The sequence below is a fragment of the Saccostrea echinata genome, unplaced genomic scaffold, assembly GCF_033153115.1.
Source record: "Saccostrea echinata isolate AGI-Se365-2 ecotype Australia unplaced genomic scaffold, CSIRO_AGI_Sech_v1 ptg000008l, whole genome shotgun sequence".
In the NCBI taxonomy this organism is placed as follows: domain Eukaryota; kingdom Metazoa; phylum Mollusca; class Bivalvia; order Ostreida; family Ostreidae; genus Saccostrea; species Saccostrea echinata.
The window spans coordinates 12,453,634-12,467,777 of record NW_026889757.1 but is presented as its reverse complement, the minus strand read 5'-3'; the positions used below and the strand labels follow the sequence as shown (position 1 = coordinate 12,467,777).

General features: G+C 34.9%; 2 protein-coding genes across 2 annotated transcripts; both read left to right on the top strand.

Moving 5' to 3' along the window:
• Positions 1–388: 388 nt before the first annotated feature.
• Positions 389–2,554, top strand: LOC133180881 (uncharacterized). The gene is made up of 3 exons (XM_061315325.1): positions 389–1,359; positions 1,970–2,057; positions 2,207–2,554. The coding sequence occupies exons 1-3, from the start codon at positions 389–391 to the stop codon at positions 2,552–2,554; spliced, it is 1,407 nt and encodes a 468-aa protein (XP_061171309.1).
• Positions 2,555–3,475: 921 nt separating this feature from the next.
• Positions 3,476–7,532, top strand: LOC133181447 (complement C1q tumor necrosis factor-related protein 3-like). Its single transcript, XM_061315957.1, has 2 exons — positions 3,476–3,571; positions 6,972–7,532. Exons 1-2 carry the CDS (start codon positions 3,517–3,519, stop codon positions 7,382–7,384), a joined length of 468 nt encoding a protein of 155 aa, XP_061171941.1. The 5' UTR covers positions 3,476–3,516; the 3' UTR covers positions 7,385–7,532.
• Positions 7,533–14,144: the final 6,612 nt, after the last annotated feature.

The following is a 14,144-nucleotide window of genomic DNA, read 5'->3' as shown; positions in this document are numbered from 1 at the left end:
TCCTAAGTAAAACAGCAGCAAAAGCATTACTAGAATACCATCCTGTGAATGAAAGAATCATCAGAATAAGACTGAAAACAAAACCTGTACAGACATCTGTAATACAGGTTTATGCCCCTACAAATGAAGCAAAAAATGAGATTAAAGAGGAATTCTATGGGGCTCTACAGGCAGAATTTCAAAAAGTTCCAAAGCAAGATCTGACGATCATCATGGGAGATCTAAATGCGAATGTTGAAAGCGATAATGTTTGTTATGAAAAAGTTATGGGGAGGTATGGCTGTGGAAGTATGAATGAGAATGGCGAAAAATTCACGGAATTCTGTGGAAACAACAACATGGTCATTGGTGGTACACTGTTCCAGCATAAGGAGATACACAAACTCACATGGGAGAGAGAGATGAAAACCAAATTGACCACATTGCCATCAATGGAAAGTGGAAAAGATCTTTACAGGATGTAAGAGTGAAGCGTGGTGCTGATGTTGGAAGTGATCACCACCTTGTTACTGCCCATATAAAGCTCAAGCTGATAAAAGTAGCGCCAAAAAGCAACATCAGGCGAATAAATACAGGAAAGCTGAGAGAAAACAAAGTGAGACAAGACTTTAGATTAGAGCTCAAGAACAGATTTCAGGTCTTGCAATGTGGTGATGTTGAGAATGAGGAAGTGGTTGACGAGCACTGGGGTAAAATCTGCAACTTGTTCAGTGAAACAAGCAAGAAGACTCTAGGGTTCAAGAGGCAGGTGCATAAGGAATGGATTACACCAGATACTTGGAAAAAAATTGATAAAAGGAAAGACCTTAAAACTAAGCTATGTAACACCCACTCGGAAGGAATAAAAGAGAGACTAAGAGAACAATATTCCAATTGTAATAGAGGTGTAAAGAAAGCAACAAAGAAAGATCGTAAAAGCTTTATAGAAGGTATGGCAAGAGAAGCTGAGAAAGCTGCTTCTGAACAAAGAATGGGAGATCTCTATCAAATAACAAAAAAGTTAAGTGGAAGGAAAAGAAAAACAAACATACCTGTGAAAGACAAGCAAGGCAACCTTATTAAATCTGAAAGAGAACAAGATGAAAGATGGAGAAAACATTTTGAAGAAGTGTTGAAATGCCCAGAGCCTAACGAGCTGGCACACATACAGGAAGCTGACATTGATTTAGAAATTGAAACTGAGGAACCATCTAAAGCTGAAATACACAAAGCAATAACAACAACCCTGAAGAACAACAAAGCACCTGGAAATGACCAACTGCCAGCAGAGTTTTTTAAAGCAGTTCCAAACCTAGCAGCTGACATTTTACACCTATTATTCACCAAGATCTGGAATAATAACACAATATCTACGACATGGTCGGTCCTTCGGATGAGACCGTATAAACTGAGGTCCCGTGTCGCAGTAGGTGCTGGCACGAAAAAGATCCCTCACTGCTCAATGGCCGTAAGTGCCGAGTATAGGACAAAATTTGCAGCTCTCCACCGGCAAGTGGTGGCGTCTCCATATGAGTGAAAAATTCTCGAGAGGAACGTTAAACAACATACAAACAAACAAAAAAACGACATGGTCCAAAGGAAATATCATTAAACTGCCAAAGAAAGGAGATCTAACTAACTGTAATAACTGGAGGGGCATCACCTTACTATCAATACTTAGTAAGATTTTTAGCAGAATAATAATCGATAGAATTAAGACTGCAGTCGATGCCAAAATAAGACAAGAGCAAGCAGGTTTTAGGAAAGGAAAAAGCTGTTGTGACCAGGTGTTTACCCTAAGAAACATTATAGAGCAATGTACAGAGTGCCAAAGGCAGCTTATAATAATAAACTTTATAGATTTTTAAAAAGCCTTTGACAGTATACACAGAGAAAGCTTATGGAAGATCTTAAGTCATTATGGAATACCATCAAAGATAGTAGAACTGATTAAAGCTTTTTACTTGGAGTTTAATTGCTCTATTGGCAGCTCATCAGATGCATGCTTCATAGTAAAATGTGGCGTGAGGCAGGGTTGTGTGATGCCAGCTCTCCTTTTTATATTAGCAATAGACTGGGTAATGAAATCAACCCTTAATGGAGATAACACAGGAATAAGATGGACTCTTTTTACCAGTCTTGAAGACCTAGACTATGCAGATGACTTGGCCCTACTGTCACAACTAGAAAAGCATATGCAAAGTAAAACATCAAAATTAATGCAAAGAGTAATGCAGAAAAAATTGGACTGAAGATCAATACCAAGAAAACTGAAGTCATGTCATTAAACACCAAACAACCAGCAAAAATACAGGTAGATGGAAATAACCTGAGCAACACAACAACATTTAACTATCTTGGCAGCATAGTAACATCAGATGGGGATACGGACAAAGATATAAAGGCCAGACTAAGTAAAGCTAGGGGTGCCTTCATCAGCCCCAAGAACATCTGGAAAACAAATGACATAAGTAGAAGGACAAAAATAAGAATCTATAACAGCTGCGTCCTGTCTGTCCTACTCCATGGGGCAGAATGCTGGAGAATGACAGAAGGAGACATGCAGACTTTCTAGTTTCCACAATGGATGCCTCAGAAAGATCATGGGGATTTTCTGGCCAAATAAAATTACCAGTGTGGAACTCCGTGAGAAAGCAAACACAGACGATATGAGAACTTTATTGACAAAACGGAGATGGCGATGGATAGGACATGTGTTAAGAAAACCAGTCAACAACATCACCAAAGTAGCCCTTAGATGGACACCAGAAGGGAAGAGGAAACCTGGTCGGCCAAAGAACACCTGTGGAAGGACAGTGGAAAAGGAGATGAGAGAGCACAAACTAACTTGGGGAGAACTGGAAAAAAATGCTCAAGATAGAGAGAAGTGGAAAAAGCTAGTCCTTGCCATTTGTGCCCACGGGCATAACAAGGACTAGGTAGGTAGGTACTAGAATATCAAAGTTTGTCCTTGAGTTAATCAAAGTTTCATTTTCTCTGCGTCTTACTTGCACTTCTTTGATATTAATAAGAAATGATTCTTGTATATTAACATATTATAACTGCATCAGTAATGTGTAATTAAAGAGGCATTAAGGCCTTCAAATTCAAAAAAGTTTTCGAGTTTAATTTCATAAAGTTTCAAAGTTTTTACTATAGGTTACTACAGCGATATAATCAAATATTCAAATATTCATAAGAAAATAATAATTTCGTACATGTACAGTTTTGTTAAAAAAATAGCTGGCGGTTGATTGTTAATTCAGCCAACATGTGATGTAGTTTTTCAACTTCATTGGCATATCACGTTTCGATATTTTTATTTTTAAATTCATCATTTTGATGTATAACTAATGACAGACATACATGGAGATATACTGTATATATACCTCTGAAACTCCTTGTGTCACCCAAATAATGTCTCAAATCATGTTGCTTCTCTGCACATACCTTGCTTTGGTAATGACGGTATGGTGCACCAAGATGGACTCGTGTCAACTTGACCTGACCGGATATAATACGTGTATTAAGGAAAAAATGACGTTTTTGGAGTCAAAAGTCAAATCCGTCGGACCTTCACTTAACAGTCCAAGTAAGTTTGCCATATGGAGAAATTCTCATAATTAATCATAAAATAAATGATGTCACAGTATTAAGTTGTAGTACGCGCCATATCATTAAAACTGAACGTTGGATTTATGGTAATAATTAAATAAATACTCTGTTTGGAACTTTGTAATTAAGAAATCATTACTGTTTCTATGTTTGCTTAAATCATTGAAAAAAATCCTTCTACAGTCATTCCAGCATCACTTCAGAGTTTAGGTCACATTCAGGCATTTTTGAAAAAAAAAATCGAATTTTCTCTTCAACGGCAAATGCATAGTAAACGTTCTGAAGGTTACATGTATTATTTGGGTTTTGTGTACACTTCAGATTTTTAAATAAAATATTCAGGGCAAATTAGCGTCGATATAGACCATTTTTATATTTTATTTTGTGTAACGGCGAGTAGGAGAAAATTCGACCATTGCAACTCAGACTTGGTGTAAGTTAAAAAATGTCTTCTTACTTACAATGAAGCGCATTGAAGTGGTAAAATTTTCCGTTTAAATCGAACGTTTTGGGCTTTCTTTTGAACGTTGACATTCTTAAAATGACTGGTTGCACGTGGTTGATCGCACGTGGTTCGACTATGGCGAATGCCATGTTGTCTCCAGAGAAAAACGCAATTATTCCTGCAGAAAAAGCTGAGGACAAAACGGGTTACAACAGAAAAAGAAAAGTTGGAACCATTGGTAGTAAGAAACCTAGCAAATCCGCCAAACCAGACTCTGTGTCGAGTCAGCATTCAGTGGCTTTGTCAGTGAAGGACAGAGGCTCAGATGTTCGCAGATTTAATGTATCGCCAGGCCTGAGTGGCTCTGACCCATCTATCACGGACGTGCTTAACGTTCTGAAGTCAATCCAGGAAAGTCAATGTACATTGTAAGTCGGATCAGAACTTTAATTACTTAAGTCATCGTGTGGATGAACTTTTCGCAATGGCGAAAGATTACGACGGCTTGATGATTATGGCCTTATTCCGGACAGTGACGTGGTCACTGTTAATGATGATATTGCCGCCGATCATGTCAACTGGCATACTGCTACTGTTAATAACAACTCTGCGACATCGTCAGGTACTGACAAAAAATTAAAATTTGCGGGAGAAAAACTCAAAATCAAGGAGGTATGTAATACTTCTGTAAACTAAGGGTTAGCTTTGTGTGTTTATGACTGGTTTAGAAAAGGGATAGAAGATGATAGATACACTAAACTTACGAAAGACTCGGTGAATGCTAGACCAGATGAATGGGAAAGTCTAGTTACAGTAAAAACAAACTACTTAGTATGGGGATCCCTACAACCCAATACTCGTACAGTTGACAAGAAACTACAAAATGTAGAATTTAGAATGATTTTTAATTTGAAAGTTTTAAATCCGTTCATTAAGTACCATCATTTTAAGATGGACACATTGTAAAGTGCTCTGAAGGTTATAAAGAGAAAAATTGAGACCCTTAAATGCTCTTAAGGAAATTTTGGTTCTACAATGTGTATAAGTCGTGAAGTGAAAGACAACTTGTAATGGTGGGTAAAGAATGTTCAAATAGCTTGTAGACATATACGTCATGGGTCTATAAATTTTGAAGTTTATTCCGATGTTTCATTATTGGGTTGGGGTGCCACCTTTAATAATCAAGAGATAGGTGGTCACTGTTCAGACACTGAACAGTCTTATCACATCAATGCCTTAGAACTTCTTGCATGTTTTTATGCACTGAAATCTTTTTTTCAAAGACCAAAATCATGATTCAATCAAAGTTATGTTAATGTAACTGCTGTTAGTTACATAAATAATATGGGTGGTATTCACTCCCATTTATGCAATGAAATAGCAAGTCAGATCTGGGCTTGGTGCATTGATAGGAACATCTGGCTATTGGTCGCTCACATACCTGGAGTAGATAATGTTGTTGCAGATAGAAAATCTAGAAAGTTTGAGGATCAAACTGAATGGTAACTAAATACTTATGATATTACTACTTTATTTGGAATGCCAACTATTGATTTGTTTACAAATAGAATCGTGGAAGCCTGACCCCGATGCAGGTTTTTTTTATACATTTACTGTTGATTTGAGCAAATATTATAGTTTCATTTTTCCTCCTTTTAGCTTGATAGGGAAGTGTTTGCAGAAGATCATGGAAGAAAGAGCAGAATGCATCATGATGGTGCCAGTCTGGACGACTCAAGTGTGGTACACCAAAGTTCTGGATATGTTAATGCTGTTGATGATGGCATGTCGATTGTCGTGAAACATTTCAAAAACTCGGGCTTTTCGTCTGACGCTACCAATATCCTCATGGCGTCTTGGAGAGGCAGTACAAAGAAACAGTACATGACTTTCCATAAGAGATGGGTTTCTTTCTGTTAAGAAAAAGGAATATTAATCAATTTCAAATTTCTTTAAATCATTTCATTGAATTTTTTACTATGTTATACAATAATAACTTAAGTTATAGTGCTTTAAACACAGCCAGAGCATCCTTGTCTGCATTAGGTTTTGTTATTGATGAACATGCTATTGGGTCTCACCCTGTTATTATTCGCTTTATGAAAGGAGTCTTTAATTTGAGACCTCCTGCGCCTAAACTTGATTATGTGTGGGATGTTACGATTGTATTAGGTTTCCTTAGGAAATTGTCACCTGTGAAACATTTAAGTTTGAAAGATCTTACTTGTAAACTGTGCATATGTTTAACTTGTGCTGCTAGAATACAGACTACTCATACCTTAACACTGAGTTGTATGCAGAAGAAGAAATCTTCATTTGTTCATCATACACTGATGTATGATGAACACATTTGTGTGAATGATGTTACAAAAAATGTTTTCGCTTTAATCCTTAATCCGCACAGGCGCAGTGCAATCTTACGTGATCTCTTTATTGATTCTATTTTCCTCATAGAATCTCAATCAAACTTCACCTTAACCAAGGTAAGTCTCGTTTAATTTTTAAATTATGTACATATTCGTTGCGATACGTGAGTTTTAATGAAGCAGGGAGTCTCTAACTCTTTCTCTCTTAACTTCATAAAATCTCCATTTCAGCAAAACCCATGTTGCTAGTCACAGAGTGGGTGTCTTGAAACTGCTTTCTCGTTTATAAAGAAATGGGTGTGTTACTATGTAACAATTTACGTTTAATAACAAAGACCCAAACGTTCCATTTATACGAAAAAATCTACCACCTCAATGCGCTTCATTGTATAAAATTTGTTCATGGAAATTCAATACGGTTTACATATGCAAATTCAATACGGTGGATATATACAAATTCAATACAGTGGATATATGGAAGTTGGAATATCAGACTTAGTTCTCCATATGTTGAATTTTTTCCCATATAATTTTCATATGATTAGATAACGATTCTGTTATTTCAGCTCATCATATCTCATTCATGGCGACTGCTGCGAGCAATATGAAAATAATCAGAGGGACTCTTATTTTTGGAAATGTTCTAACAAATAAGGGAGGAGCTTACAACAATAATACTGGTATCTTTACCGCTCCCGTATCTGGGTCATACTTCTTTATGGTCACTATTGGACTTCAAGCCCCAACCCCCGCTAATAACAAGGACTACCTAAGGATACATATCATAAAAAACAGCAGAGTTGCTGGATACTTGTTTATCGGAACTGAAGGTTTATGGCTCAAAAGATCAGAAAATACATTACTGGAGCTTTCAAAAGGGGACAAAGTATATGTGAACCTCAGTGACCCAGCAACTGGGTTTCCCTACATTGCGGGAGGAAATCATCTCTCGCATTTCTCGGGATTTCTGATCAATTGAAATAGTTTTTTATTTGAAAAAATTGAATAAAGTTTTACATGTGAAATGACGAGGAAAATAATATTTATTACCAGTAACCACATTCTCTGTGCAATGTAAGTAAAGAAAATATGCGGACGTATTATAATTCCTAATTAAAACATGATTGTGACGTAAACCTTTTGCTTGTGTTGTCCATTCTGTAGCTTAATGTTGAGCTAACTCCTCAAACAATCCATTAAGTTACCTGTAAGTGTCCGTTCTTTTTTGGAAAAATTTCCTTTCTTTTTTAAGAACGGACAGGTTTTTTTCAAAAAAGAATGGACAGTTAGAACAAACAGAATGGAGAGTTTAAGGTAAAATTTGGAATGTACCCAAGAGGGAAACAAAAACAAAATTAATACAATAAATACGATTGAATTTACATGTAAATAACAAAGAAGAACATGGAGATCTTAGTTCATCCAGAACACAATATTTGCACAGCATCCTCTTGATTCTGCACTTTTAAATTCATGAATGATACACATTATTTCAGTACTTAAAACTCAATTTTCACTTTTTATGTCAAAACGTGAATTAAAATGACACATTTCCACATTAGATTAAAATTTCAGAAACATCATTCCGTACGGCTAATATTAAATCGAACAGGCAGAACAAAGTTTGCACCATGAACATGACATGTTGCAGTTAATGTTTCCTTAGAAAATGATTAGAATTCAAACATTTCCAAAGAATTGAATTTGGATACCAGTATTTCTTTGGAAAGGATAAACATTTTCAGGTCGAGGTTCGGTTCATGGTTAATCCAACACTATGAACACAGTCTGCACCCCCTGTAGTCAATATGTCTCCTCAAAAATTGAATTTAAATTTAAAAAAAATTCAAGATTTGATTCAAATTTGATTATCAGTGTATTTTGTTGGAAAAGAAATCCATTTTCAGGTCGGAGTCTGGCAAATATTGTCTTTTACTCTCATTTTTCTTTGTTTCCAGGCCCAAATGTCACTGATTTTTGTTGATCTTTGTCGCTTATTAGAATTGGATTGTCATACTCTCTCCATCGGAGGAATGCATTTACAACGCAAACTATTAATTGATTTTGAAGCATCAGATACTTGTATAAATACTGCTATTCCCCAAAATCTACCTGTAACTGTCCATTCTTTAGACAAAGACTTTTTGTTATTTTGCATCTGGAACCACAATGGCTATTCAACAAATTGCTGTGCATCCCTAGCTTACCTATGACTGTCCATTCTGTAAACAATGAAGTTGTCATATTATGTGCGCTACCTTACAAAATCAATTCTTAATACGATACCAGTTTCCATTGTTTAACCTGCTTTACCTGGGAGAGTACATTACGAAGACAATTGGTAATAGGAAACATGTCATCACAGTAAACAAATTTACCTGATACTGTCCATTCTTAACACAAAGGTTTTTACGTTTTAAGGAGGATATAAGCCTCAAAATGTACAGTTTTTGGCTTATATCGTTTACAGATCACAGTCCAGGGAAAATAATAATACAGGGACGACATTTGAATTTTTCTTTTACACAGAGGTATAAGACCATGGTCATACATTTCTTTGTGTGTCGAAATTAAGTGTTAACAGTGAAATTTTTTTAAAAAAAGAAAACCAACGAAAAGATCTAAACATTTATTCATTATGAAATTACTTTTTAAAAAGAGAAAACGTGTGCTTTATATCAAACTCATAGACAACAATTTTGCCATTCTCTTGTGAAAGTCACTATATTTTAATATGATAGTCATTGCTTAATCGAAGCTAGGTTAAAGAAGCCCATGGAAAATATGCATTAAATAATATATCAAGTAAATGGATACAGTCCATATTTTTTTTATTAACAGCGCGAATTTTGTTAAATTGGAATTTGTAAATACATAAGTATATATAGGGTCTCTGCTGATACAGGCAAAACAACGTCACTTACATGAGCTGTTTAAAGCGACAGTTTTAAATTACAAAATAAGAAAGATCGTTAAGTTCAAAGATATACGGATAATCTTTCCGCTATAAAATTGATAATGTTTTTTCTTTTAGACGAATTTCTTAACCTGAAAAGTGCTGGGAGCAATTTCCTCATGCTTGGGAATTATGTAAAATTTAGCCATCTTCTATAAACTTCCGAGACTGACGTAATACGCTTCGAAATAAATTGTTAAATTATGGGAAAACAACGTTTACAGCCCAAAACCAACTCCCAGCACTTTTCAATATACCATTAGTAGTCTAAGAGGTGTTTAAAACTCAAAAATTGCAATGAAAGGATATCGTTGACTGTACCTGTCACTTTATTGCTTTCTGTGCAAGTGTGCCTTCCAACAATGGCTTTATTTAAGGTGTATACATTTGGAAAACATGTTTGTGAACCATTACTTTAATTCAAATCCTATCCTTGCAGTACAAATCCTTTTACTTTCGTTTTCTACTTCTAGCTACAACTCAACTTGCACTCATTCATATTTGATAATAGTCCCGACGTGTGGCGTCATTCACGGACTGAATCGGCAGAAACTGTTGACTTTTAACGACCTGTCAGATATACACATTTTTTAAAAACAGAATTATTCGGCTTTATTCAACCTTTAATAATCTAATTTTGGTTGTAACGCGTCATTTGATTGGATAAAAAATATATATAAAAAGAATATGTAGTATAACCTGGATTGCCTACGTCACACTGACTTATGTCAAAAACTTATCAATCCGCTTGACGTTACATTTAAATACGTACAATTTGAAGGCATTTCTGAAGGAGAAATTGTCTTCTTTTTACACTTAACGGTTTATAAAGCGTTAACTGTCCCAACCCAGGTTATACCAGTATAATTTGGGTAGCTATTAAATTCATTCCTTAAATTAAAACCATTCTATGTTTCGGAGAATAAACAAACTCGGGTATCACGAACTTCTGTGACGTCACACTCTAGACTCGATATGAAGGGTGGATCTTTCTGTAGTATCTGTGTGACTGTCCCATGGTATGACTTGCCGACGATATTAAGTCGTATGGCGGAAAAGTCGCATGGACTTCTCCTACATGTATATGGATGCCAGAGAGAGAGAGAGCGAAAAATGTCTGATAGCAGCGGGAGTCGGCCTGTGGTTAGAGCCCACGGATACGGATCATTGTGTTTGTGTATAAATGATGGCAATCAAATTCCGAATTGCCAATCGGTTAACCGAAAGACGTTCCTAACGATTAACCGATTAATTGTATCAAAATAAACTTTTTAAATAAAACTTTCTGGTGAGCTCTATTCATCTATACAAAGGACTAAAAAAAAGACGCTAGAAATATTTTGATTATGCTTTATCAAAACACTTTATATATTTATTTTCAATTTCAATAGACCAAAATATCACTATAGTGATAACTTTGACACTATGAAAACTATAGTTAACTAAAATGATAACTTTGACACTTTGATTTACTATAGTGATCACTATGAAAACTTTGATTTACTATGGTGAAAACTTTGATTTACTATAGTGATCACTTTGAAACTTTGATTTACTAAATTTAACTATAGTAAACTATATTTAAGTATAGTATTTTATTGTTAGGGTATAGTCATTTTTTTCCGATTTCAATTTCAATTTATTCACCCAAACCAAAATATTGGTACAAGAGGTACATTAATAACATACATGTATATACATTTTATACAAATTGGTCAGTAGTACATATTCAATACAAAAAAGATTACAGAAAATGAGTAACTATGAAAAAAGGAGGAAATATATCGAGGAGGACAGACAGTATGAAAATTTCTTTTAAATAAACAAACAGTTTGGGGGGGGGGGGGGGGGGTTCATTTTGAGTTAACATTAGTTCCATGAATTTAACAAAATTCGGCCTGCAAGAATAATAATTGCCTAGATAATATTTTTTTTACATTAACTAACTTTACATTCTAGGATATAATGAAATTCGTCAACAATTACAGAAGTATTACAAAGTGTACAGATTCGCAATGTGGTATACCATGCCATCTTCCAGTTGATATCAAAGCTTACGCTTTGAATGGCCTAGTCATACTGACGTATGACACTTCATCATGTTTAACGCATGACATCCCATCAATACCTCAAAGTTTATGCTTTGAATGGCCAAGTCATGCTGACGTATGACACTTCATCATGTTTTACACATGATATCCCATCAATGCCTCAAAGCTTATGCTTGGCCTAGTCATGCTGACGTATGACATTTCATCATGATTTACGCATGATATCCCATCAATACCTCAAAGCTTTCGCTTTGAATAACCTAGTCATGCTGACGTAGGACACTTCATCATGTTCTATGCATGATATCCCACCATTACCTCAAAGCTCACGCTTTGAATGATATTCTTGGTTCAAATTCAAAATTTATTTGTTAATTCTTTTTTTATTATTTCACCAATCTTCCCCGTGTTTTCTGGAGGGGAATAGTAATCTCTGTAGATACTGTTGACACTCGTTCATAGTGTTCTTTTATACGCGGCTAGGATAAGGCTGTCCGTAAAATATCAATGTTCTAACTGTAGTAACTTCTCTGAACTACTTAGATATGAATTAAATTACAATAAAAAATTGAATTAAAATCAAATTTATTGATTTAGAAAAATTGTTTTAAAAATCTGTAGTATCAAAGTTCCGTTTTAGAATTATCTTTCCTGTTACCCAGGACTCAGAAACTTTGGTAAACTTGTCTCCGCATACGTCATCATACATGTACTCAGTAACTCGTTATTCACAACTGAACAGGACAGACATAAATGAGCAAAACTAGAAATGCACACTTGATCAATATTTATAAACACACAATGAGATAGGTAGGATTATTGAAACGCACAAATATCAACTTTTCACAACAGTCTGTTACAGACCAAGTGTTGGCCAGTTGACGATATTAGCCTGAAAGTATAAATAAACTTAAACGTTTTCGAGTAGATATACCTGTTATTTACGAACCATTATGCTACAAAAACTCAAACGTCTGCTTTTTTTTTTTTTGAAAAAATCGACACTTTTTCTTCTTTCGGTCACGCCGTGATCATGCCATGTGTTCATTGTTTATGCTCAGGGTGTCGCTCTCGGTTGACTGCATACTCTTTCTTTGACAAAACCTTTATATCTGACGTGTTTATAAGATTCTTTTACAGGCGGTGCCAGTCAAATCGTCAGTGCACAAACTATATAAAACCGGAGGTAAAAGTATTTTTTCTGGATATACGTCACAAGTCACGGGGTGAGGAGGACCCTTAAATAACCTTGACCTAAGCACACAGAAATAAGTGCGCAAAAACTTTACGCTTAACATGTACAAATATTATGAAAACGAAAAGAAATTTTAATATATACATTGTAATTTAAGTTAATATGTATTGGGGGGGGGGGGGTCTCCCATATTTCATTTCTGAAAGATCTTTACTGGTGAGCTATTTTACGAAATTTTAACCTACTACCCACCAACCCCCATTCTGATATGACCAAATATTTCAATTCTTGTGAATTTTCGTGCGATTTTAATTGTGTGTGTGGTTTTTTGCGTATCATATGTCATTTCAGAATTTTCAGAATGAAATTTACAGTTTAAGTACTTCTAATATGTGTAGAATGTATAGTATTCACTATTGGAAGGTATAGTTTATCGATGCTAAGAGAGGAGTTTGAAGGAAAGATTAGAAAGGTACCCTCAGGACAAAAATTGATTTTTTTTTTCTAATACCTGATATATAGAATAAAATCAAAACTACGTAGTGTTGGGGGTGGGTGTAGGTACCGCCAGTCAAGGTCAGATAATTTACTTTCTTCCCACAGGAAGATAGAATATCTATTTGCAATATTTGTCAAGGACATGGGTTTTTTTTTCAAAAATCTGCTATCCCCCCGGCCCCCTTTGAGAAAATGCTCATCCCGTAACAAGCTGTACATGTACGTGTATGGGTAGATATCGGCTTGGCCAAGATCAGGTGCCCATGTTGATTGCAAATAAACCAAAGAATAAAGTCAAATAAATAGTATTACAAGTATGTTCTATGTAACACTACATTCTTTTGGCAGATTGTCTGAATTTCTGTCCATTTCTGTCAAGCGTGTTAAAAAGATTACACTCTTACTATACCTGTAGCAGAGATCCAAATGGGCTACGGATTGTACATATTCAGGGATAACATTTATCTTTATCATATTCAACTGAACAAAAAAAAGTATAATTCAAATACAAACTCTTCACAAAATATTGTATGAGCAAAAAAAAAAAATCATGTAACTCATTTCCATTAAAATGTTACAGTAAATAAAGGAATATGTAAATTTGTTAATCTTTGAGAGTTCTTCTACTCTGAATATTTGGACATTTGAAGTAGAAATACACTAATGTACTTTAAATTTTTCTACAGATACCGCTACTGTATATGGGGATGAAAATTTCAATCTTATTTGGTGATACTCGGAGAAAAATTGTGTCAGATATTTTTTGATTGACTATTTTGAGACCTTGGGCTACGGACTATACATATGATATTTTTCATTTAATGAGAGACCATAAAAAATAGTTGCCTGTATCAGTAAATATTTGTTAAAATTATCTTGGAGTTCACATGTATTTAATAAATCCTTTCACTTGGATATTAAATCAATTTATACAAAAATCCTGTGAAATCTAACAAAATAAAACAAAAAATCACAATACGAGTAAAATAAAAATTGTCAGAACTAAATAATACATGTCAGTGTTAAATGTAATTGGAGT

Bases quoted from the DNA above. Each gene is read 5' to 3' on its own strand.
- LOC133180881 (XM_061315325.1), top strand. From the start codon at position 389: ATGGGAGAGAGAGATGAAAACCAAATTGACCACATTGCCATCAATGGA. The intron at 1,360-1,969 runs GTCGGTCCTTCG...CTCTATTGGCAG, and splicing joins AACACAATATCTACGACATG to CTCATCAGATGCATGCTTCA. The intron at 2,058-2,206 runs GTAATGAAATCA...ATTAATGCAAAG, and splicing joins TTATATTAGCAATAGACTGG to AGTAATGCAGAAAAAATTGG.
- LOC133181447 (XM_061315957.1), top strand. From the start codon at position 3,517: ATGACGTTTTTGGAGTCAAAAGTCAAATCCGTCGGACCTTCACTTAAC. The intron at 3,572-6,971 runs GTAAGTTTGCCA...CTGTTATTTCAG, and splicing joins ACCTTCACTTAACAGTCCAA to CTCATCATATCTCATTCATG.